General features: G+C 38.1%; 1 protein-coding gene across 1 annotated transcript in view; it reads right to left on the reverse strand.

Moving 5' to 3' along the window:
- Positions 1-27,565, reverse strand: part of LOC122787830 (solute carrier family 12 member 2-like) — a 1,020,929-nt gene that overhangs the window by 458,368 nt on the left and 534,996 nt on the right. Inside the window, exon 15 of the mRNA XM_044054742.1 lies at positions 23,321-23,420. Within this exon, the coding sequence (XP_043910677.1) occupies positions 23,321-23,420 (100 nt within the window). The remainder of the gene's footprint in view (positions 1-23,320; positions 23,421-27,565) is intronic.

The raw sequence follows: 27,565 nt of genomic DNA on the forward strand, positions 1-27,565 counted from the left end.
CTGAGTGATTGTTGATTTGTTCTCTGTCATTCCTAAGACAGAAGGCTTAGAGCTTTTTCAAGATAGTTTAATCCAGTTCTCCTCCATATCTAATGAAAAAAAAATCTTATTTTTGAACTGACCTCAATATTTCTAGAATACAATTATATTTTTGCAAAGGAGAATTTCTCCAGCAAATTAGAGTGGTGGCCACGGGTGCAGCTTGTGCCCCAGTATTTGCTAATTTGTTTTTACTGGGATGGGAAAACAAATATGTATTTAACAGCAACTATTTTCAGAGGATCAAACTGTACCTCAGATACCTTGATGATATTTTTATTTTATGGGATGGTGCTGAGGAGAAGATGCACTCCCTGGTAGAATATTTAAATAAGACCATAAATTCTTTGAAATTTCCCTATACCTGGAATGGAGAAAATATTAATTACCTTGGAACGCTTATATCACACACAGATTCAGGTTTTAAATCCAGTGTTTATAGGAAAACTACTTTGTGTAATTCCTGCCTGCACTACATTAGTTGTCACCCCCTCTCACAAAAGAAGAGTTTAGTAAAAGGGCAATGCATCAGGGTGGCCAGAATGATGTCCTTCCAATGAGATGTGTGGAGGGAATTGGACAAGTTAAAGGAAATGTTTTTGGTTAGAAGGTATCCTAATAATTTGGTTAGCTCTATTTGTGAAGAAGTTTCTGCTGAATGGAGGAGAAGCATAATCACTTTTAGGCATTCATCTACAAGGGATACATTCGTCTCAAAGTAAGTTGACATATGAAAAAGCATTAGTATTTCATTATAACAGTTATTCTTTTTTTTTAAATATTTTTATTTATTTCCAAAAACAAGAAAACATGAATGCAGGTTATTTATGATGAAGTATTTACAAATTATTTAAAAAGGTAGGCTAAAACCTCTAAACAGATATCAAACATTAAAACCAAAATAAAGTATTTACAAGGGTGTCTATTGTTGACATATAATTGACTTTCTATACAATTGTTTCCTGATTATAATCTGCTGAAGTCATTATTCTCCAGTATTTCAGTTACTTTTTGCCATGCTACGTATAATGATGTAGTTCTTTCAGTTCTTCCTTTAATAGTGTTCATTTCCAATTGCGATACTGCTGACACCATATTCATGAATTGCTTAAAAGTTGGAGAAGCTTTGGATTTCCAGTTTGATGTAATGTTCTTCCATGCAATAGCTAGGAGAGTCCATAAGATTACATATTTGCTCTTGGCACACAATCGGGTACAGGTGCATTAAACAAAATAATAGATTTGGAAATCTGGAATTTATCATTGAATACCATTTGCAGAAAATAATTTATTTTATCCCAATATGGTTTAATCAAATGGCATTAAGAGAACATATGTTGCCAGTCTGCTTTTATTGATAAATCACATCTCCAGCAGCCAATATTTTTCTTAAACATAAGTTCCATTTTATGAGGGGTTACATAAGATCTGTGTATGAATTGCCATGTAAAAAGTCTCCAATGTAATGAAAGTGATGTCTGCTTTGGAGAGAGAAGAATTAGTTTTTTATCTCTGTCATTTGGCACATGTCCATTAACTGATCTATAATAATTCCATATTTTGTCATTATTATGCATTTTTATTTTTTGTTTGTTTTATAAATAGATGATAAGTATCCCTTTCCAGTAATGGGTTGATTCATTAGTAATATTATATGTTCTATAAGGTTAGGAACATTTTGTCTTATTGATGGTTGCATTGTTTCTTGTTTGCTTAATATATACTGTCTTAATTCTTGTACATGTAACCACGAACTATCTTCCATATTTAATTTCTGTTTAATCTGGTCTATTGTCAGAGGTTTTCCAGAGTTTAGCAATTGATGTCAATATATTAATCCCTTTTCTTTAAGCATGTTGACTACTTCCATATTAAATGTTATTATATTACCTTGTGTGTACGCTACTGGATATAAAAGAAATGACCATGCTTTAATATCAGGACTGCTATTAATAAAATTTTGGAAAATTTTTAATGTATAAGTAATGCATTTAGAACTTATATTTTTATTCTTATGTATCATCATATATTCCTTCATCAGCCATAGAAAATTGTTTGGTATGAAATCTGTATACTTATTTGCTAATACAAATCCTGATTTTAACCAGATTCTCTCATGAACTAGCTTCCATTTTGATGTATATTTTGTATTTAGCCATAATGATATTGTTTTAATAATGGATGAATGCAAATATATTTCTATGTCTGGTAAACCTATGCCACCTATATCCCAATCATCTAGATGATACTTCATAGCTATCCTTGGTTTTTCTGGATACCATAGGAATCTTACCATTAAATCATTTAATTGTTTTAAGTGCGATTTAGCTGGTGGCAAAGAACAAGCTTGTATGACAAAGAATTTTTGGAAATATGATCATTTTAATTATATAAAGCCTTTCTTCCATTGAAAAGAAGAATTTATTCCATCTTTGTATTAGATTTTTAATATTATTTAAGGTCTCTTTATAATTTGTTTCAATTGTAGTATCTAGGTTGTTAGTTATTATAATTCCCAAGTATTTAATTATATTATAGGTAGAGATATATTTATGGTATTTTTTATTTAGATCTTTTTTATTAGTATTTATAAGCAATACATTTGTTTTGTTCTCATTAAATTTAAGACTTGAAAAGTTTTGAAAGTTTTGAATGGAGTCCCATAATGCTTTTAAACTGCTATTATTATTTTTTAAGGTAATTAAAATATCATCATCAAAAAGTTGAATTTTAAGCTCTAGGCTGTTGTCTAGTTGTATTCCTTCAATATTTTTATCCATACGTATATTATTTGCTAAGGGTTCAATGACTAGCGCAAACAATAATGGAGAAAGAGGGCAGCCTTGTGTTGTGCCCTTAGTTATTTTAATAGATTTAGACAGACAAGATCCCAGTTTTATATAAGCCAATGATTTTTCATATAATGATTTTATTAACAAAGTGAAGTTGTTTGAGAAGCCATATTCTTCTAAAACTAACCACAGATAATCCCAGTTCACTGAATCAAATGCGCTATTTATGTCTAAGCTAATAACATTCATTTTTTGTTTTTTGTGACATTTATATAATCAATTAAGGAAAGAATTCTTTTAATGTTGTCATAAGTGTTCCTATCTTTTATAAAACCTGTTTGATCCTCCTCTATCAAAAGTGGTAGTAATTCTTTTATTCGAGCAGCATGTATTGCCATAAAAATTTTATAATCTATATTAAGAAGTGAAATGGGTCTGTATGATGAACATTCACTGGGATCTTTATTTTGTTTCAGAATTGGTGATATTAATGTGTACTTCCAAGAAGGAGGAATGTCTTTACCATTTTAACTGATGTAAAGACATTCAATAACAACAGCAAAGCCTCATTTGATAGTAATTTAAACATTTCTGGGGTGATATTATCTATACCTGGAGCTTTGTTTAATTTTAGCTTATTTACTTCAGCTTTAAGTTCTGTCATTGTTATTTGTTTATCTATTAGTTGTACCTGCTCCTCTAATAACCTAACCTTAACATTGTTTTTGAGAAAAGCTTTCAATGCTGAATGTGTTTCTGTTTTCTCATTTTGATTATTAAGTTTATGAAAAAATAGCCTAAAAGCTTCTAGTATTCCTTCTAAATCAGATACTTTCTTTTTGGTTTCTATATTATGTATTTCCTTGATTTGATTTGTTTTAATAATCTTTTTAGTCCTATTTGCTATTCTTCGTTGGTTTTTAGGGTTCATTGAATAGTAACATAGTTTAATTTTTTCTAAGTTGATCATTGTTTTGTGGTGTAACGTCTCTGAGTATTTTTTATTAGTATCTTCTAGTTCTTTTATTAAGTTGGTGTTTCCATTTTGATTATCAAGCTTTAAATTATCTACTTTTGACTGTAATTCCATTAATTCCTTATTCCACTATAACAGTTATTCTAAAGACCTAAAGGAGACAGTTAAGAAAAACTGGAATGTTTTTAAATTTAATCCACTTCTTTATAACATTTTTGGGTCTGAGCGACTTTCATCTTTAGGACAACCCCCAACTTTAATAATTCCTTTGAACACAGTACAAATAGATACCCCTATACCATAATAAGCAAAGGGGAACTATATGTTGTGGACATTGTAAGCAATGTGCATATATTTCTAAGGACAAACATATTTGTTAGAGAATATCACAACCTCTAGTATCACTTTCCAAAGAGGTATTTTTGGTCAAATGCTCTGTGTGTTCTGCATTTTATGCAGGCAAAACCAAGCAGATGTTTAAAACATGTATTTATGAACACATTTATGATGCAGCTAGTAGGAAAGAAAATAGTGCTTTATATAAGCATTCCTTAACTTGCCCCTCTTTTAAAAAGTTTTAATTTGGTATTTTTGAGCATGCAGTGCAAAACCCATGAGGTGGGGACTGCAAACGTCTGTCAGTGAAAGAGGAATTGGTATGGGAGCTTAGATTAGGGGCCACTTTTCTACCAGGATTAAATGAGCATACATCTATGTCACCTATTTTTAGATGAAGGCTAAAAAATTCTAGAATTTTGAGTAGTCTAGGACGTTTGAAAAAAAAATTATTACTTATTTATTCTAAGTTTGTTTTAATTAAGCACTTGAATGATAATGTGGTTTTAAGACAAAATGCAGTTTTCAAATTTAATCATTGTTTATATATTGATTTATGATTTGTAGGATCTGTTTGTGCTATGTTGAATGTATATTTACTATAGCTTTAAGAAGCAATCTGCCTGCTTATGCTAAATTTTAACTGGATTGTAATCAACCAATGGAACCATTTTATTAATAGTATATAAGGGTTTTTTTTAAGATGGCTTGTATTCTGATAAAGTCTCCAGAGTGGGATGAAAGCACTCAGCCATTTTAGTTTATTTCTTTTTATATTAAATCTTGTTTCAAACAACTTTTACACCCTCTTGCTGGCATTATTTCCAAAAAATTACAGATATGACTAATATCCACTAATAAAATAACTGAAAAGCAATACATGTTTATTTTCAGAACATTTTTTGTCCTTTTGGCCAATCCATTAGTTCCTCAGCATTCATCTAATTGATTCATTTGTCTTTCAGTGGGACACACGTAATCTTTGGCAGTACCCTCGCTGGGATAGGTATGACTCCTCTGACCAATTTAATTACTTCCCAAGGATTAAATGGCACCAGGAACCTCCCTAGACCGTGTGCTTCTTATTCATTCATTTCTTGTCCTTGTAGGGTTTCAGCTGATACCAGCACTTGAACCCTTGATATTTGAGAGTCATGTAGTAGGGAATGGGCCAGAGAGCTGGTCAAGCAGATCTCCTCCCACCACTAGTGCTCCTGGCCCCTACAGCAGCTCATTTCATCTCCATCAGTACTACATACCACAGGAAATCATGCAGACTCTTTTGTACATTCTATCACCTAGTGAATGTCATTTAACGCAGCATGTGCTGGTCTCCATTGGTGTGACACTCAGTGCTCCCACTAGCTAGCTGGCAAGCTAGCATACAGAATGAAGGTTATACATGGTTAACAAGATGTTCCAGTAGTCAGGAGATGTTGCTGTGGTGTGGAGGAATAAAGATTTAACTATGGCCCAAGCAAACTGGGTTCTATTAGCAACTCAGATGTCTGATGTGCTGGCAGGGGGGGATGGGCGTGCCTATCCTATGGAGAAGGGCACTCATTCATGATGTTCTCTGAGAGGAGCTGTTGTCCAAGGAGGGGAGGTACCTTCGGATGCTGTGTCAATAAATGCTGAGGGGTTGGGGGGTTGTGAATCAGCTAGGTCATAATACAAAAAAATCCCCTCAGCTGATGGTTGATGGCTGGAACTCCTCAGGATTTCCTTAAGATCCGCTATGGATCTGGTCCATATTGGAGCAAGTCTGGAGGGGTGATGCCAGAGGCTGGCAGACCTGGTGATGGATGTGGGGCACTGCAGTTGGGGAGCCATAGCATGATGCAAGAGAGGGAGGCAAAAAAAATATGTTTCCTGGAGTCCAGAATTTGGTTCCATCATTCTTTATTCCTCATTTGTTACAGAATGACTCTGGGCAAGTCATTTAACTAGACAGAGCCTAGGCTGAATCTGAAAAAGGCTCATGTATATCAGTGTTCCCAGCTTAACAACTATATATAGTTCTAACATCCAAAAAGTGAGCTAGAGATGTCTTCCACCCCACCGGGATGGGCAAGCAGTGACAGCTTACTCTCTTCTCCTTCAAGTGCCCCTGCTGCTCCAACAGAGGCTATCTGGGTTTCAGTCAGTACTGGATTCCGCAGAGTCATGGGGCTTCACATTATCATTTTTAAGATTAAAGTATTTGAAACAACAAGAGTAATGCAGTAAGTGTTTTGCCACAAACATTCAAGTGAAACACAACAACAAAAGCACAGAGTATGGTGTTTTATGTTATTTTATAAGTTCAGATATTTAGAAGGAATACTATGCCACAATCCATCAAGCTCTAAGAATGTTAGTAACCCCCCTGCATGTTAAGGTTTAAATTTCAGCTTTATGTAAATGTGTGAAGATAGGTGAAGGCTGCCAGCCTAGCTAGATAGAATTTTGTAGATAATTCTGTCATTTGTAAATATTAATGTAAGCCACAGGTTTGTTCTCTTAAATGTGAAAAGACTGCATTGGATGTTGAACTGAAAAAAAATGTAACAACAGTGCACTCTGATGTAAGAAAGCTAATAAGTCAAGCATTGTGAAATTCTATGATCCAAAACTCAGAGCCAAGATGTCTAGAGAAAGGCACTCTACCTATTGTTTTGAGGCCAGAGTTAATGGCTAGAATTTACATGTATAATTTCTTTTATTGCTCTGGCTTCCTGACCAGCTGCAAGATCAAAACTGCTATTAACCTCAGAGTTTCTGTTAGCCTGGGAACCAGAACGAAATGATAAAATCTGAAATGAATCAGTGGTACTGTGTTATCAATTTAAGGACAGAGAGCATTTTAGCATTTGTCTTGAGAACATCCAACATCACCAGCACTGTCTTCCTCTATATGTAAGTTTATTTTAGAACTGTGTTTTCTCTTAGATATAGCTAGGAACTAGGAAAATTAGATTAGTCTCTTTTTTGTGTTATTATCAGAACTTTTCTACTGTATTATTTTAAGTATTTCTTTGTGATCGCTGTACTGTTAATTAGCACTGTGTAGTAAGAAGTATTGTCTTGTGTTTTTATTATTTATTATTAAATATTTTAAACCTTTCAACTGTGGCTGTTTTGTGTACAGATAATTTAAGCTCTAGATTACATTGCATGTATATAGTGATACTGGCCAAGCCAATCCAATAAGCCTTGACTGTAGTCACACTTACCAATTGGATAATAATATTGCACAGTATAATTGGACACCCGATCATAAGGGCCTTTTAGTAGCTGATAAATATTAGTCGGTGGTGGCAAGTGGTACTACCGTATAGTCTGGGTAAAAGGGGCACAGCTGGAGAACCTGTGCCAGCCTTCCCCAGGAGTGTCTGTGTGGTTGTATATAACTCTCATCTCACAATATGTGTGTGTCAGCTACTTGGGTAGGGACATGAAGCACTGGTTGGACAGAGAGGGTACTAGAGGTTTTAGCTTGCCCACTAGGTTGAGATCTGGAACCTATAGCTGTGCCAGTGGGGAGGAGTCTTATTGGGGACCTGGAGAGAAAGGGAGAAACCAGCCCCAGACTGACTGTGATCTCTGTGCGCTCTTAAGGGAAATTGTACTTTACTGTGTGTGTATTTATTATCCTTTCCCTATATGGATGCCCTTCACTGGTGTTAGTAGTGAGGACTGAGGCTCCTTAATTGCTGGCCCAGTGCACGGGCGTCACAAAATGTTTTATCATACTGTTAACACCATGGTAAATAGAAAATCGTAAAATAGCCAACAGACAAAGCAAGGAAATTATAATAAGATTAAAGGAGATTATAATAAGATTAAAGGAGATATATATATAATAAGATTGAAGTCAAATTATCACTTCTGGTATTTGACATTCCTCATTACAACTAGCATGTGACTGATGACTTGCTGATTGGACCCTTGTGCCCAACATTACTACTGAAGGTTCACAGTGATGGTCTTCAACCAATCATTGATTGGATTCTGGTTTTATCACTGAGAGATAGCGTCATTCTCTTGGCTGTAAGAGAAGCCATTGTTATCACTACTCTCAAGAAATTATCCTGCAATCCTAATATCTGTGATAACTTTTAAAGCTAATGTAACTTGTTAAAAGACACAAGGCACTTGAAAAGATTCATAGACATGAAGCACATGGTAAAATGTTAGTGTGTGCACCAGCTCATGTAGTACTTGATTCCTAGATAAACAAAGGAGGCATGCACTTACATCATATTTAGTATATGAATTTAAATATGATTTTATCTATAAAACTTGTACACATTGTGTTACCTGTTTTGCTATTTAGCAAGCACCCTTACACAGTCCTTCAACACACATTCTGCACTGCAAAGGTCTGGCCAGCGGCCAAGTTGAATGGTAATGAGGCATTCTGGGGGAAAGGCATGTTCTAATTAGCCATGTGCTGTCCTCCCACAATCACTTCCTGAAAGGCATTGACACAGATGAACAATTCAAGGAAGTGCTCTGCCATGTAGATCAGCATGGCAATCCCCACCATGTAGTTAACATGGTCTAAATTCCAAACATGAATGTGGTGGAGGGGGCTGCTAGACACCAGGGCTGAGTTTTAAAATGCCATAACAGCATTGAGAGCAAAACAGGGATTGGGAGGGTAGGGGTATATACTAGACCACCAGGGATACATCAGTAAAGTGCTGTACTAGAACCATTGTTACAACTGTGAACAGGGGAGGGGCACTGGACACTAGGAAATGCTTTAAGTGCCATGATGACACCAATGTTACTATAGAAATTGGGAGTGGGGTGGGTGAAACCACAGGATACCAGGGAATGCCTTAAGTCTCAACAGGACACCAATGTTACTTTGGGATTTGGGGGGCACAGGACACTAGAGAATGTTTTAAGTGCTGTAATGGCACCAATTTTACTATGTGAATTGGGGGGTTGGGAGGATGCACTAGACTCCAGGATTCAACTTTAAAGTGCCGTAACAGCACCAATACTACTCTTGAGACTAAGGAGGTAGAAGAACCACCAGGAACCAAATAATGCCATAAGTGTTGTGATGGCATCAACATTATTAGTGGGCTCGGGGGGCAGGGGGATATGGTGGTCACCAGGGTATACTCCATAATGTGCCCCGAGGCACAGAAAAACATAGTGGGGATGGGGGATCCAGGAGACATACTCTAAAGTGCCATAATGGCATCAATGTCAGTAAAGGTATTGGGGTGGGGAGAACCACTGGATACCAAGAATAAAGAGAAGTGCTGTAATGGCACAGACTTTATAAGGATGATGGGTGGGTTGGGGGAACTAGTACACCACCAGCGATTACTCTTTAAAGTGCTGTAATGGCACAGACTTCATAAGGATGATGGGTGGGTTGGGGGAACCAGTACACCACCAGGGATTACTCTTTAAAGTGCTGTAATGGCACCAAAATTGTAATGGGGATTGAGGTGGGGGGATACAGAGTATGTTACATACATACTGGAATGGCATTAAAGTACTACCAGGGTGGGGCAACCACAGGCAGGTAGGAGAGGTACAGGGACTGCAATGTGTGTGTGTGTGTGTGTGTGTGTGTGTGTGTGTGTGTGTGTGTGTGTGTGTGTGTGTGTGTGTGTATGTGTACACATGTATGAGAGAGTGACTGGAGGGGATTCCACTGCATATATGAGCAGCAGATTACTGACATAATTCAAGAAAGATGCAAATTTGCCAATAAAGAAGTCTTACTTGTCTCAGCTAGCACGTTCCTGAATCACTAATAGGTGAGTTGAGCTGGAAAGGCATTTCTAGCATGAGCAATATGGCTCAAGCTATGAACTTTAATGGTTTCAAAGGTAAGTATCCCAGTAGAGTGGCATATTTAGTATTTCTAATGTTTTTCCTTATTCTTCTAGATAATTTGAACAATCCTATTTTTTATTACTGGACTTGAAATTAAAAAAATACATGTGATCAATGAGCATCTCACAGAATCATAGGTTCATATGTAGGTACTTGGCTATCAGCCCAAGGGCCTAAGTAAGCCTAGCCAACAAGGTTCCCTGGCTTATGCCACCTAAGAAAGTTAATTTCCTGTGCCCCTGTTGAGCAGAGCCACAGAAGTGATCCCCGGGGTGTATTTCCTATTTCCCATCCACTCATCAAGATTTTTCTTGAAGAGTGCTAATGAGGAAGTTTGCTTGACATAGATGGGTAGCTTGTTCCAGAGTATAGGAAGTTTCTGGGACAGGAATCTATCCCTCCAACATGTCCTGTTTATTGTGGCAACAAGGTTTAGGTCCCTAGAGCATGTAGCTCAGAGGGATTGGGATTTCTTTAGGTGCAGCATGTCCAACAGCTCTGGGTTTAACATAGCTTTATATGTTAGGCAGAGATCTCCTCAGAGTAGGTGATATACTACAGAGTAAAGCTGGAGTTTCTTGAGATGGTCAGTGTTTGTGGCCAGTAATCCTCTTTGTGAGGTACTTCTGTGGCCTTTCCAGCTGCTGCACATGTCTTGTGAGGTACATTCCAAAAGGGGTGTTGTACTCTATAATGGGTCTAATGAGTGCCAAGTAGAGGGGAACAATGATTCTTTTTTCCTGGATGAGAACCCTTTGGTGATGAGGTGTGCCACATAGAAGGATTTCCTGACAACTGTGGCAATGTGATTATCAAAGGAGAGACTACTGTACACCTGGGTCCCAAGGTCTCTTATCACACATTTGGCGCTAAGTAGACTGCCGTTTATGTGGTAGTTCATGGGTACAGTTTTTACTAAAAGGGATAACAATGCACTTTTTGGCACTGAGCTTGAGGCCATGCCTCCGACACCAGACATCTATCTCAGTGAGGCCCTTCTATAGGATGTTCACATCATTTAGGGACTCAACTATGGCTCCTAGTTTGCAGTCATCTGCGAACTTCATTAGCCAGAGGCCTTCTGTGTTAGCCTGTACTTCAGAGAAGTAGATACCAAACAAGAGAGGTCCCAGGACTGAACGCTGTGGTACTCTGCTTGTCATTGGTTTGAAGCCAGATTTGGAGTCTGCAACTTTTACAGTGTGGGTTCTGTCAGTGAGCCAGTTGGCAACCCATCTTGTGACGTAGGGATTTATACCTAGTTTAGTAAGTTTAGCTATAATTCCAGAATGGGGGATGGTGTCAAAAGCCTTGGTGAGGTCAAGATAGGCTGTGTGAATCACCTTACCCTCGTCTACGGCTTTGGTGACTACCTCAAAGAAGTCAATCAGGTTCAGAAGGCATGGTCTGCCATTCACAAACCTGAACTGGGTGGGGTCCAGTGTTTGGAGGTTACCAATGTTCCCAGTATCAGGGGTGGCTCCACCTTTGTGGAGTGGGATAACTGTTGCTGTGCGCCATTCAATGGGCACAAAGCCTGACGTGAGACTATGATTGAACATGGTGCTTAGGTGGTGAGCCAGTTCATACTGAAGCTCATGTAAAATGCAGCTTGGGATGTTGTCCAGTCCCATGGATGCTGTGTTTTTGGTTTTGGTAACCAATACCAACTCACCTTATCTGTAATCTTCTACAATAACTTAAGCCATCAACCTCATCATCCGATAAACTACCAGCAGAATATCTCCAAAAAGTTGCCAAAGCTATAGCCTATCCAATATCAATCCTGAGAAATAAAACCTTAAAAGAAGGAAATATTCCTGCCATCTGGAAAATCTCCCACATCATCCCCCTAGACAAAGGTTGCAATTCTAATGAATACTCCAACTACCGTCCAATAGCATTACTGTCTCCTTTAGCTAAAATAATGGAAAGATGTATCCATAAACAACTACTAGACCACTTACTGCAAAACAATCTACTTGCAAATTATCAACATGGCTTCAGACCATTTCATAGTACTAGCACTGCTCTCCTATCCTTCTCTGATAGTATCAATCATTACAAAAATAACAACATCCTCTCCTCAGCACTCTTTACTGACCTTTCCAAAGCTTTTGATATGGTCAACCACCATTTACTTATAAATGTACTAAGATCTCTTTCCCTAGATTCACTGGTTATTCAGTGGTTCCAATCGTACCTTAACAACAGACAACAAGCTGTGCTTTGGGACAATAACCTATCTTCACATCTCCCCGTTACACTAGGAGTCCCTCAGGGCTCAATTCTTGGTCCCCTCCTATTCTCAATCTATATAAATGACTTTCACCTAGCAATTACTCAAGCTACCTGTATTCAATATGCAGATGATTCTACAATCATCTGCTCAGCTAAATCCTCATCTGAACTACAATCTTTAACCCAGAAAATGTTTACTATAGTAGAAAACTGATTTTTACAACCATGTCTCCTCTTGAACCCCAAAAAGACAAAACTATTGCTCTTCACACCCACTCGCAAGTCCAGCCCAATAAACTTCTCAGTCCTATCCAATAATGGTACCATTATATCTCCAGATCTAACCACTAAACTTCTAGGTATAACAATAGATAACAACCTTACCTATGAAACTCACATTAACAATACTATAAAAACTGTAAATAGGAAACTGGGCTCCCTTTATAGGATAAAGCCATTCCTTACTCCACAAGCCAGAACTTCTATTGCCCATACTGATTTAATCTCCACACTCCTCTATGCTTCATCCATATACACAAATCTGACTAAAAACAACCTCAACAAGCTGTCAAACTCTTATAATAACATAGCTAGATTTGCCACATCTTCCTCTTTCAGGACCCACCACTGTCATAATCTGAAACAACTAGGCTGCCTTGAGCTAAAAAATCAACTCCATTATAACCAACTTACCACTGCCCATAAAACCCTCTTCCAACCAACTAGAACTCCAATACTATCAAACCTTTTTACCCCATATAAAACCTTAATACCTTACGCTCATCCAAGAAATTACTAGTATCCACAAGTATATCCAACAATATCTCTGGTGACTCTTTGTTCTCTAATGCTGTTGGAAAATACTGGAACCAACTTCCAAATGAACTGACATCACTGTCCTCTTTATCACTATTTAAACAAAAATTGAAACTTTACCTGAAAACACAATGGTTATGCCCCTGTACAAACCCAGACTAATCAAAAATGGCATTGCTATCATCATCACTGCTGACCCAGTATTTCTCAACCATTACTTTTATTTCATGGACTAATCTATATCTGTTCCTTATTCTATCCACAAAAAAAAAAAAAAAAAAAAAATTTCCTTGAGAATAGAGTTTCTAGCAAATTTATCTAATGTTCTGTAATAATTTTTGTATTCAGCGATTGAAATATTATGTAATAATCTGCTATTACTTTCTGTACATGCATTTATATGTCAATCATTTTATGTTCATCTTTTTGTTAATCTTTTTAAGTGGAGCTTATCTCCCCGGGCCTCTGCTGAAAATGGACACGCATCCAGTTAAACTAGCCTGGTCAACAAATGTAAAATAAAATAAATAAATAAAGAGAGTGCAGATTTTACCTGCATAGACATGATTACAGGGACTCTGCATTCTTCCTGTATAGATGTGGGCCCTTTAGGGGGTGAGAGGGGGGTAAAGTTAGCACTGAACCTATCTGCCAGGATGTTGGCAATATCAGTTGGTTCTGTAATTTTCATGCCGTTGTGCTGTAACTCAGAGCAGATCTGGGTGTTGCCATTGAGATTCTTGACATAGATATAGAATGCCTTGTGGCTGCCCTTAAAATCAGTGGTGATTTTGTTTTCGTAGCTAGCTTTGGAGGATCTTATAAGGGATCTCATCTTCTTACTGAGGCTGACCAGGGAGCTCCTCCACTCATGGGATTTTACTCTCTTTTGCAACAGTTTCTTCCTTCTGTTGTAGAGTTTGTTTATGGCAGGGGACCACCAGATTGGCTTTTTTTGTTTGGAGGATAGCTTCTTGGATCTGTTTGGGATAGCACGATCCATGCACTAGTGTAAGTGCTTATAGAGTGCATTTGTTTAGGATTCAGCAGTCATAACAGTATTGTCCATCTGCATGGGTGTCATGAAGTTTGCCACTTCTGTTTTAAGAAGCATGAAATTGGCTTTGGAGAAGTTTTTTACCATGGTTTCCTTAATGGTGGGTGGGGGAGGGATGCAGATATCTAGGGTGATTAGCTTATGGTCGGATCTGACCAACGAGGGGTTGACTTCAGCTGTGGAACACTGGTCACTCATGTTGGTAATGACTAGGTCTAGGATATTGTTGCCCATGGTGGGGGTGTGTGGATAAGCTGAGCCAGGGCATTGGAATTTATGAATTCCAGAAAGCGTTGAGTAAAGGAGTTGGTATATGAGTAGTTTTCCCAGTTAATGGTGGGGTAGTTGAAATTACCCATTATTAGGGTGTTTGGTTGAACCCTAATATTTTCCAGTATATCAAGAATAGAGGAGTGGGACTCCTGGGGCATGGTGGGGGATCTGTAGCAAGCTACAATTTGGATTGCAGTTTTGCCCAGAGTTAGTTGCACTTGGATAACCTCAGATGCATTATACTGCTCAACTAGCGTGGGAGTGTGGATATCCTTAATGAATATGGATACACCTCCACCTTTGGTATTCTGGTCCAGGTTAGATGGCTGAAAAGTGTGGTATGAGTTATAGCCTGGTAATGCAGGGGTGCTCTCTAAAGCCTTGAACCAGGTCTCAGTCACTGCACAGATATCAATGTTTTCCATTTTAAGGAGTGCCTCGAGTGAGTGCATTTTGAGATGTAGACTTCTAGCATTGAGTAGCATTACCCTCATTTTTGCTTGCCTGTTCCTGTTACGGTGATGAATTTGCCATTTGAACCTTGCTTAAAAAGATGCAAATGAAGTTACTATGTACGAAATGCACATATAAAAAGGGTGGTGTGGTTCACAGAATACGTACAGAATGTGCCAAGCGTGTTAGTGTGTGGAAATTCTGGTGAAATGCAGTGCTAAAACAGAGACAGACTATTGATAAAATGAACACTTATCTAACTGTAATAATGAACAAACTGGGTATTGCAGCACATCGACAGGCACCACGTGTAGCAACATAATATCATCACTTGTAGTAATTAAAATGCACCTGTTGTATGTGACATCAGCAAAGCAAGAATGGGTGGACAGGCAATAAAAAGGTCCAAACACCATGAATCAACTTTAAGGGACAATCAAGTCTATGACAGTACTGTGGAAGACCCATTTCCCTTAGAGATAAGGGTCTGCACCACAGTGTGCCTGCTGGTAAGTGAGACATTCTTGAGACCAGCAGATGATAACATTTGCATATCTCACCCTTTAGCCCTTAGAATGCTATACAGCATTTTCAACGCAATGATGGAGAATTCTGCTGATCTCATCCAAATGCCATTGACAAAGGGTGATGGAACTCTTACTAAAATAGGATTTTCACCTGAATGCAAGGATTCATGTGATTACTATACTGACTGCAGGGATTCCTATTATAGTCATCACAACTCAGTCTACTCAGGAGATATACAGGTATCAGGTACCAAAGATGCCCATGTATTAACAGACATGGTTAATACTTCATGTACAAAACACAGTGTGCAGCTACATTGTGTGAATAATAACCACATGTGCAAAATACCTCAGGTGATGCTATGCTGACAACAGCTGGCAGTCCTCATTGTGGTATAAGAGCTTCTGCACTGGGAAAATCTGATACAGCTGGAAGCTCCTAGAAGTGAGATAACCTTGTGAAACCTATATAATAACTTTTGTATGAAATTCAATCAGCAATGCTGAGAATTTGTATAATCGAGAACACAGATGCAAACCAAATATTACAGAGTGCATTTATTTAGCTGAAGAGGCATCTTTGCTGATTGGACAAAAAAGCATTGTAGTATGCTTCTTATAATGCATGTAAGATCTCTGCTGCATGTTCTGTGCTGCAACCATCATCTGCAGAGCCTTGAAAGAAAACGTGTATGAGTGGGGAGGCATGAACAACCTGATGAAGATGCCCAGTATAAAACACATGTACCAGCAGCATGACAGGATAGGGAGCAGCAGTGATAAATAAGGCTAACAACATTCAGGACAAGTTCATTCATCATCTGTCACATAACAGTAGGTAGGCTGACACACACAATGCATGTACGGTGGTATTGTGACACAAATGTAGCCATCCGTGGTTACTGATATTCTACCAAAATAAAAAAAGGCATCATGATTTCCCTTGTAATGCAAGACAACTGGGTACCATCATCCAGCACAGGTTAATAACAATATGTCATATGATCATATGCTCTCAAACATGGCTGTGCCTTTTTGACAGAGTACCACACTTATAGCCACTCCATTTTTGGACAAAGCAGAAGTTACAGATTCACGGACAAGGAGGTTGCTATGTCTCTAGCTAGTCTCTGACAACCTTGCCACATGGTGCATCACCAGCCACATTACCCTGCATGTGCTATGAGGCAGGTGGTATTTCACACTGACACCAGTATGGTAGGGTATGCCCTGAAGTGGCTACCAGTATGCATAAGAGAAGGCTCTGTCGTGGCTGGAAGACTGTTTGAGACTCCACATATCACTGAGAATGCCTGCTGACCACAGTCAGTTAACATATCCTTAAGAATATAGACACCATGGCATACATGCAGGCTGAAATCAGCTGTTTGCACCTGCAACTTCTGCAGTGCTGCCAACTGCATGCTGTGCATGCATATTATACTATACAGTGCAACTGCAGACCAGACTCATATTCTGGGTGCTAGCAATGGGAAGGATTTCACACTTGGTGATTCTTTTTTGCCATATCAGCATCACTGGCAAGTCCTTACTAGTGTGGTAAAAATGCATTTTCAGGAGGCAGCCACAGGTAAGTGTTCCTCCCTGCTGCTGTTCAAATCTTCCCAGGGGTGGCACATTATCACTGGCAACTCAGTGTACAAGTCCACCATCTGAAGGTGCCCATAGATTTAACCTAAGGCTGATCAGTCTCACAAGTCCCTAAATGTATCAGTGGCAAGTCTGCATCACTCAGGTCCCCATCCTGTTGTGCACCTTCTAAAACTCCACCAGGGTCACTATGGAATATGTGCCCATTACATATGCTATTGTACAGCATCCACTGTAAACATGACAGGGAGGTGGACAACACACCCTGAACAGTTTCATTTTATTACTATTTATTTTACTTATTGCTTTGTTAACCAGATAATTGATTTTGTCCTTCTCAGACTATTTTCAACTCTGACTTGCATGATTAAGGTAGGGTAAATGCAAGACATATATAATCAGTGTAGTGCAATCAATCCACTAGCATGTGTTTGGAAGATGGGCAGAAACTAACCCCAATCCTTGGATCCAGAAACCTCTTTGCTAAACCACAGTGCTGCCCATGCAGTTTACTGATCTGGTCTGTTCAGCGCAAATGGGCAAAACCCAGGTGTTTCATCATGTGACGCTCATGAAATATGGATAATGGTTGACCCATACTCATCACTCGATGATGTCAGAGCTCTCTTTTGGACACTTGTATTTTATTTGCCATCCAAGGTAAGTCATGACATACGAGATAAGACAGTACAAATGAGTAATCATGTCTGCAGTACATACACACCTTGTTGTTGTACTACCAGACAATGTCTGTTTCTGAACCTGCAATCATCCACCACATTTGAGTACACCTTTCAGGTACCATAATTACTGCAGATTCACAATCTGATCATGGTGGGCTGGATCATTTTTAGTTGTGGATGTCTTTTTGGACACGTCCTTTTCTCATGCTGTGTTTTTTACTAAGTGACTGAATGCTATCCGGTACCTGTCCATGCCTTTATGGGACAGTCAATGGTGCTGCATAGTAGCTCACCTTGATCAGCCTGACTGGAAGTTTTGAACTTGACCTATGTTTTGCTCTGAAGTAAAGGATAGTTCTATCAGTTTCAGGTGGATTCTCTTCCCTTGATGTACAGATTTAAAATGTGAAAGGCTTGATGGTGCCTCAACAGCCTCAGCTCAGTTTTTCAATATGTTAAAATGCTCTCATCTGTGATGCTGTTTATGGAAGAGTCTTCCATGAATTTAAGTCACATCCTAGTCAACAAGCAACTTCATAAATGTTTCTCATTTTAGAAATTGTTCATTCATCTAACAGAAGTGAAACACCATCATACATCAGGTGTCACTTCAGCCAATTCCCTCATTTGCAGTGCATAAATTCTTTCAAACACTGGAATATTCTCTGAGAATTAACAAGCTCTCACTTATCATGGAATTTAAGAGTCGTCTAAGTTCAGTTTGTGGCAGTCTTACTGGCATATCAATAATCCAGATGGTCTGGCACAAAGAACAATGTTCTGGGTAATGCACCTTTAATATTTGTTCAGACATTTGGCATTCTAAGGAGTTAAATCTCTGCACTTTAATTCTCATTTCATACTGCAGGATTTGTTCTCCTTTTTGGAACGTAATACTTTCTTCGGAATTGCTTCCAGGAGCTGTTGCTGTTTTTTTTTTTTTTTTGTGCAGCTTCCTGAAAGGTTGCTTAGCATAGCTCTGGGGTACAAAATAAATAAATAAACTTGATTAATAGACATTTTCCAAAAACTTTACAGCAGGGTTAATCAGTTACACTATAGTCTAACTCAAGACAGAGGTTTGAATTCAGGCTTCTGTTTGTAGAGTAGGAATGACAACATCTACCCACCCCAAGGATTTGTAGGGTAGGAATGGCAACATCTACCCATCACAAGAATTTGTAGGGTAGGAATGACAACATCTACCCGCCCCAAGCATTCGTAGGATAGGGATGACAACCTCTACCCACCCCAAGCATTTGTAGGGCAGGAATGACATTTACACACCCCAAGCATTTGTAGGGCAGGAATGACAACATCTACCCACCCCAAGCATTTGTAGGAATGACATCTACCCACCCCAAGCATTTGTAGTGTAAGGATGACAACATCTACCCACCCCCCAAGCATTTGTAGGGTAGGAATGGCAACATTTACACACCCCAAGCATTTGTAGGGTAGGAATGACAACATCTACCCACCTCAAGCATTTGTAGGGTAGGTGTGACAACATCTACCCACCCCAATCATTTGTAGGGTAGGAGTGACAACAGCTACCCACCCCAAGCATTTGTAGGGTAGGAATGACAACATCTACGCATCCCAAGCATTTGTAGGGTAGGAATGATGACATCTATCCACCCCAAGCATTTGTAGCATAGGGATGACAACACCTACTCACTCCAAGCATTTGTAGGGAAGGAATGACGACATCTACCACCCAAAGAATTTGTAGAGTAGGAATGCTGACATCTACCCACCCCAAGCATTTGTAGGGTAGGAATGACAACTTCTTCTCACCCCAATCATTTATAGGGTAGGAATGACAACATCTACCCCCCCAGCATTTGTAGGGTAAGAATGACAACATCTATCCCCCAAGCATTTGTAGGGTATGAATGACATTTACCCCCCCCCCCAAGCATTTGTAGGATAGGAATGACAACATCTAACCCCCAAGCAGGTGTAGGGTAGGAATTACAACATCAACCCCCAAGTATTTGTAGGGCAGGAATGACAACATCTACCCCCAAGCATGTGTACGGTAGGAATGACAACATCTACCCACTCCAAGCATATGTAGGGTAAGAATGACAACATCTACCCACCCCAAGCATTTGTAGGGTAGGAGTGACAACATCTACCCACCCCAAGCATTTGTAGGGTAGAAGTGACAACATCTACCCACCCCAAACATCTGTAGAGTAGGAATGATACCATCTACCCACCCCAAGCATTTGTAGGGTAGAAATGACACCATCTACCCACCTCAAGCTTTTGTACAGTAGGAATGACACCATCTACCCACCCCAAGCATTCGTAAGGTAGGAATGACACCATCTACCCACCCAAAGCATTTGTAGGGTAGGAATGACAACATCTACCCACCCCAAGCATTCGTAGGGTAGGAATGACAACATCTACCCACCCCAAGCATTCGTACGGTAGGAATGAAAGCATCTACCCACCCCAAGCATTCATAGGGTAGAAATGACAACATATGCCCACCCCAAGCATTTGTATGGTAGGAATGACAACATCTACCCACCCCAAGCATTTGTAGGGTAGGAATGACAACATCTACCCACCCCAACCATTTGTAGGATAGGAATGACAATATCTACTCACCCCAAGCTGTCTGCCAAATTGCTGGCTTCACTGACACTTTGACAAGGGAACTGAGATGGAGACAATAGACAAGGGTGCAGGTTCTAAAAACCACCTTAGAATGCTGTAAACTGCTTGTCCACTATGTACTGGACTGATATAGCAAGGCATCTGCAGCATGGCACTCATTTCATATGGGTGTCATCTTTGCTGTGTCAGTCTGACAGTCAAACTTTCCAATTCCCAGGCTTCTTGGATGCCTTGAAAGACAGAGACAGTCTGGTAACCTGACTATAGTGGATGTTCTAAAGCTATCCTGTAGCCCAGGCCATGGCCTGTACCCTTCTGCAAGGCCACCGTTTAGTCATGGTGAGCTGGATCTTTTTAGTTGTGGATGCCATACTCCTGGCTACCTCTGAACTAGTACAGCTTCTTCCCTGCCTCCTCATCCTATAATAACTGAGAGAAGTGTACAGGTGACAGCTGCAGTTAATAGGAGTATACATGTGTGTGCAGGTGAGGGTCCATGGTCTACTCCTGTGCTGTCAGATTGCATACAGCTATACATACTGTACATATTCCATATATTGCTAGAGTCTCTACTGTGTTTATACATTTATACAAATTTGTTTAAATCTTGTAATTAATTGTAGTATTGTCATTATTGCTGTCTTCTGCTGATAGATACTTAACTTGCATAGCCACTTTATGTGTGTCTTGTCCTCCCACTGATACAGGGACATGCTTGTGACAAGGTCTTGCATATTCAGGTTCCACAAGCTGTGATTATGGGTATGAGATCATATGTTCGTGTGTTGGGAGTTGAGCAACAATGCTAAATACACTGTCTTTCAGATCCATGGGCAGGTTCAAGCCAATGCATGTTTTATGGAAGACATGAGTTTATTTATGTTGGTGTGATTGAGAGGTTTGTTATAACCCTGCAAGCTTCACTCTCAGGTTTATATACAGCATATTACAATAGCTGCTTAGAATATAAACACTTTATAAAATGGAGTGGTACAACCATATTCTCTCATACTGTAAGTATCAATCTATTACATACATATTAAATATTATATCTTATTGACATATCTGCAGAGTGTTATGTGCAAATCCTTCAATATGTTGTGAACATCTCCCTAGAAATAGCTACAATAATTATAATTGTATGGCATTTATATACCCCAAAATGTCAATGTCTCTAAATGGGAAATATTATCCTGAGACATTTTCATTTAGTTAATACAATAAAAACATTATTTTCAGGATGATTTCATTTCTACCCTCCCTAAGGTCCCTGCACCCAGTATGACATATCACTGAAGTTACATCATTACAAGGTAAATGTTAGCTTTGTGAGCTGATATATTGCCTTTAGAATGTGTTTCATCTGCTATTATTTAACCACCGGTACCACTCAAATATCCAAACAATCAGTCCAATTAGCACATGCAGAGATTCACTGTCTGGTGTTTTACTGCTCAACTTTACCAGAGAATGGACAGAAATCTAGTAAAATCACAATAAAATGCATTTTAGCTTGTGCGATATGTTTACATTCATGTTTTACACATTTGATATGAGTAACACCCAATTTTCCCTACAGAGTGCTACAGGAGTTTCCACCCATTTTTGTAGAAATGTTGTTAGCAAGACATTGCCCACACCTACCATGTACCCTGTATTAGTTTTAATATAATAATGTTAAAAGGTCACTTACCCCAACAAGCATTATGTAGTTGAAGATTTCACTAAAGTCTAGCTGTACATAATCTGTGTCCCAGAGGGGAATTAGATATCCCAAAAGGATTATGTCTTTCAGAGTTTCACTGTGAATAATATTATTTGATTTTCTTGGCTAAATGTATCTTAAGATGAAAATCCTACAGGGGAGAGATGTGCCATTTATAGTCCACTATTACTCATTTCAGCAGAACTTTCTTCTTCAATACAAATGCGGTCCAGAAAACAGGGCTGGTCTGCTAGTCACCAGCTATTGTCTCTACAAGTTATCAAGTGGCATCCTCACTCATTCCATTTCTTCATGTAATGTCAATAACTTCTTGGCACTACTAATCACAACCCCAATCCCTGTTTTATATATATAATATCCTGTTGTGTCCATTGGCACCATCATCCACTCCAATTTTTGTTGTCAAGTGAAGTATTCTTTAACCATACATGGATTCCCCCCCACACACACACATACTGCACCCTAATCCCTAAGGTCCCAATGCTGTTTGTACAAGAACAAGTCACGTTTCCTGATTCACTCACAGCTGCAGAATGGATTATGTCCTCACTCTCCCAGGATCTGTTGTGATGTAAATTATATGCTTGGCCTTACCTGATCCACCCCCAATGTATATTTGACTATCTAACTCTCTTGCTCCCCAAGTGTATTGCCCTTTCCATATGTGTTAAAGGTCACCATTAAACCACCCACACTACCAGCACTTCAGACATTCATGTCCTGCAGATGGCTGTCCTGAATAAACATGGTCACTATGGGCAGCACTTGCTAGGAGTAAATGGCACACATCTGCTTTTAGGGATCTTAGCCAAAGACACTTAAATGACAGGAAGCAAGGCTGCTTATGATATAGATGTATGCGATTTTGTCATTGGCTAGCTACAACTTGCCTTGAAACCAGACAACCCCATTAGTGCATTACTGGAGTCACTGTATCTGAACATATCTACGTGGCCCTTGTGTTCCAGGGATGAAGTGAGGCAGTGGTATTCTGTGGCCTTAGGCTTCTGTTTGTGGCATCTCAATGTTTACTGCCAGATCAATTTCCATTTCAGAAAATCAGATGCCAAGAGGCCTAGGATCCATGCAATACTGAAGCAGTATATAGCACGCAACTTAAAAAAGGGCATCCCTGAGTCTTTGTTGAAAACAGGGTCAGATATAAATAAAATATTAAAGCAGGAAAAAATTTTCCTTGTTTTTCAATGTCCCTGACTCTCTTCCCAAACAGGGAAAAATCATTAAAATGCAATCATTCACAGATACTGTTCAAATACCTGACTGTAAGAATGAAATGACATACCTGAAATTTTTCACATGGTCCTCAACCCCATACAGGTGCATTGCATGTTGCAGGGCATTCAGGTATGTTAGAGCCTGGGTTGATGAGCCCCAGTTCACATCTGTTTTGATAAAGAATTGCACAGTTACAAACTAAGAAACATAACATATATACAATCTGTATTTGTTGCAAAAGAAGCTACTATACCAAACCATAAGAATAAACTCCGCATGTGCTGACCACAATCTTCTTTAATGAACCAAGGATAAAATTCAGAAATTCAGCGCTATCGTCTGCTGCAGGCAGACTTCATCAGAATAATAAATTCACAGTTCCTCTCCTTCTTATATATTTGAGTTAAAACAATTTACTACATAATTGTTGTTAATAATCAATCAAATCTGTTAATTAGAACAATTAAAATGCTTATATTCCGTAACTGCTTTGCTTCCTTATATGGTCATGACACAAAAGGCAGGAAGTATGTATAAACATGAACCATAAAATACGTATTTTTCTGAATGCTTTACAAAATACCATTCAGAAGTTCCTTTCCTGTTTTTTTCTTTTTTTCTTCTTTCAAAACTTATTAATGCTTAAATTAAATTAAATTAAACTCCTTGCACAGTTTTCTGTTTTCTTTGATAAAATATATTATAATCAATATACACAGAAATATAATATGTATGTTCACATAATGTTTGAATTTTATATATGCACTTGAAATATGTTACTAACAAGTGTTTGCAAATTTCATATATAGGAACTTGTTTTATATGTTGAATTTACATTCGTTTCATACTTGTAACGTGTAGTAATGAAACTTTTCATTAAAAATTTTCTGTTAAAAATATCCCCCTTCTTAATAAATACCTATTGTTATGGCATAACAACTTCTTGTCTTGTTGAATTTTCTTACATATTTAGGAGTACTTTAAAGTACTCCTAAATATGTAAGAAAATTCAACAAGACAAGAAGTTGTTATGCCATAACAATAGGTATTTATTAAGAAGGGGGATATTTTTAACAGAAAATTTTTAATGAAAAGTTTCATTACTACACATTACAAGTATGAAACGAATGTAAATTCAACATATAAAACAAGTTCCTATATATGAAATTTGCAAACACTTGTTAGTAACATATTTCAAGTGCATATATAAAATTCAAACATTATGTGAACATACATATTATATTTCTGTGTATATTGATTATAATATATTTTATCAAAGAAAACAGAAAACTGTGCAAGGAGTTTAATTTAATTTAATTTAAGCATTAATAAGTTTTGAAAGAAGAAAAAAAGAAAAAAACAGGAAAGGAACTTCTGAATGGTATTTTGTAAAGCATTCAGAAAAATACGTATTTTATGGTTCATGTTTATACATACTTCCTGCCTTTTGTGTCATGACCATATAAGGAAGCAAAGCAGTTACGGAATATAAGCATTTTAATTGTTCTAATTAACAGATTTGATTGATTATTAACAACAATTATGTAGTAAATTGTTTTAACTCAAATATATAAGAAGGAGAGGAACTGTGAATTTATTATTCTGATGAAGTCTGCCTGCAGCAGACGATAGCGCTGAATTTCTGAATTTTATCCTTGGTTCATTAAAGAAGATTGTGGTCAGCACATGCGGAGTTTATTCTTATGGTCTGTTGGATTCTTATACAATTTTTGAGTATTACTATACCAAACCAGTTGCACACCTTTTTCAGCAGTTCCTGTAGAGAATTCTTAATGTGCCGGGACTGTCTGTTCACCATGTTTACCACAGCTTACCACATCTGCCAAACTTGGTTTCATAACCATTGCATCCCTACCAGTAGCCTGCTCACCTCTTTTAACAAATTACTATTTCCTTGCAGCCTCTTACCACAGTTACATAACACTTTGTCCTGGTATTCTGTGCTATTAAAAAGCAGAATGTTTACAACCTGATCAGTCCTCTGGGTAGGGCATATCTGTTTGCATGCTCTGTATTCCTTACAGACATAGACTTTCCTCCAGTTCCTTATCCAGTATTATGAGCTTTACACTTCATTGTCCTGCCCAGCAGGGTAGCATCGTTTGTCCGCCATGATTTGTTCTACTTCCTGTCTTTTCATATGACAGACAAGCTGATACCTGCCATACATGTTTTCTTTTCCTGGAATATAAAAATATCTTTCCTGCATCCTGATATTGCTTTGGGATATTTCTTACTTTATTTATTTTGCATGTGGATAGATTGGACAATCTGCTCTTTTTCAACCACAATCTAGTTATATTAATAATAATAATAATATTAATAATATTAATAATATTAATAATAATAATAATAATAATAGTAATAATAATAAAAAGTATATGAAAGAATGTACAATACATGATAATAATATGTGAGGTAAACAAACATTAATAAGACCCACCATAGTGTCCTATTGGGCAGACTCCATCTGATAGACATTTCAGCCTACTAAATTGTAACTTGAAACACATTAATGTGGCTCCACTCAATACCAGGAGTCTTAACAAAAAAAAAAATCCCCAAATCGAGGGTCTCCTGCAACGTGAGCACATTGATGCATGTATAGTTACAGCAGTTTGGTTTCAGAGTAATGAAGGCACTGTCTCTATTCATGAGTATAACGCCGATCATGTCTTCAGACCCACTGATGATTGTGGGAGAGTCCTAGGTATAACACCTATCATGTCTTCAGACATACTGTTGAATGTGGGGGAGTATCAGTATTTGTCAAGGATATCATCACCTCACAACAGATCCCTTGAGACACCACATGTGAACCCCTAGAAGTCCAAATCACCATAAACAAAACTAATCACCACTTCATATTTGGCTACAAATCACCCCCATCCCCCTCTGAACATGATAGTTATCTTAACACATTAACTGAAATTCCCATTAAACCCCAAGGCCTTTCTACTGGAAGACTTCATCTATCCAGCAATAAAATGGCTGACTTGCACTGCAAATGGTCAGCATGTCCAGCATTTTCTTAACATTATAAATACTCTCTTTCACAAATAGTTAACTATCCTACTTGGGCCACAATGTCATGGATCTGGTCCTCACAAATGTGGTCACTTCTTGCACAGCTCCTTATGTATCATCATGTCTTGTTAAATCAGACAATAATTATGGCCCTTTTCCTTTAAAACTGGTAGTACTCTCCTTGTAAATTTCTCAGTGTTTAGGGACTTCTCAAAAGCATTCTTTCTTCAGTTATTTAATGACTTAAATAAATACTGATGTAAATCTCCTCTGAATGATCCTATTGCAAAAGCTGCTATTTACACCTGTGAATTCTACCCCCCTCTTAAACAGTTGTATAGATAAGGCAGTCCCTGTCTGCAACAAATATAATGATAAACTTAAAAACAAAGCTGTTGAGGAATACCCATATAAATAAATTATATATAAGAGAAAGACACCGCTTAATGCTTACTAGAGATCACATTTTACCTACACTAAGAGAACATTTATGCAGGTTAACAGAGACGTTAAGGGAACTATTAGGAAGCTCAAAGCTGAGTATGAACTTAAAGTAGCCACTGAAACCAAAAAATAATTACAGATCTTTTTTTAACTATGTGAGGAAGTTAAGAACAAATATGTGCCAATGTTTGGAGCTAGTCCACAATAACACTACATTTTTCTGACCCAAAGGAAATAGCTAATATCTTAGTTAACAAATTTAGTGCACATTTTACTCCATCAACAGTTACAGCTATTCAATTAAAGGGGGTGACTGGGATTCCACAATCCCAGTCACCCCCACCCACACTTAATTACTATGGAACAAGTTCTAGCAACCCTTTCAAAAATGAAGAATACTTAATCCATGGGCCCTGATAACTCACCAGGTTGCCTGACTATCAGTGCCAAATATGGCCGTCTAAAACCCTGCTTAACCTCTTTAATTTAACCTTCCCTATTGGTTCATACCTCTCAACCTCTTAGAGCAAGACATCTTGACAAAGCCATGAATAAAAGTGGGACAAAGGTCCAAAAATAGGGACAATTTTTAAATATTGCTCTTATAAACTTAGAAAGTTGACAGAATAACAGATGTTGCATTAGCATGGATTTTCTGAAGGGTATGAAATCTAAAACTCAAATGCCTGCCATTATTTTCTAACTTCAGTCTTTAATGATTTGCTACTAATTTGCTAGAAAAAACACAATTTTATGAAAAACGGACCAAAAATATGAGGCAAAAATCTGGTCATTCTGCAAAAATCTGTACAGTTGAGAG

Source organism: Protopterus annectens, chromosome 13.part0 (genome assembly GCF_019279795.1).
Source record: "Protopterus annectens isolate FY-2018-M chromosome 13.part0, PAN1.0, whole genome shotgun sequence".
In the NCBI taxonomy this organism is placed as follows: domain Eukaryota; kingdom Metazoa; phylum Chordata; order Ceratodontiformes; family Protopteridae; genus Protopterus; species Protopterus annectens.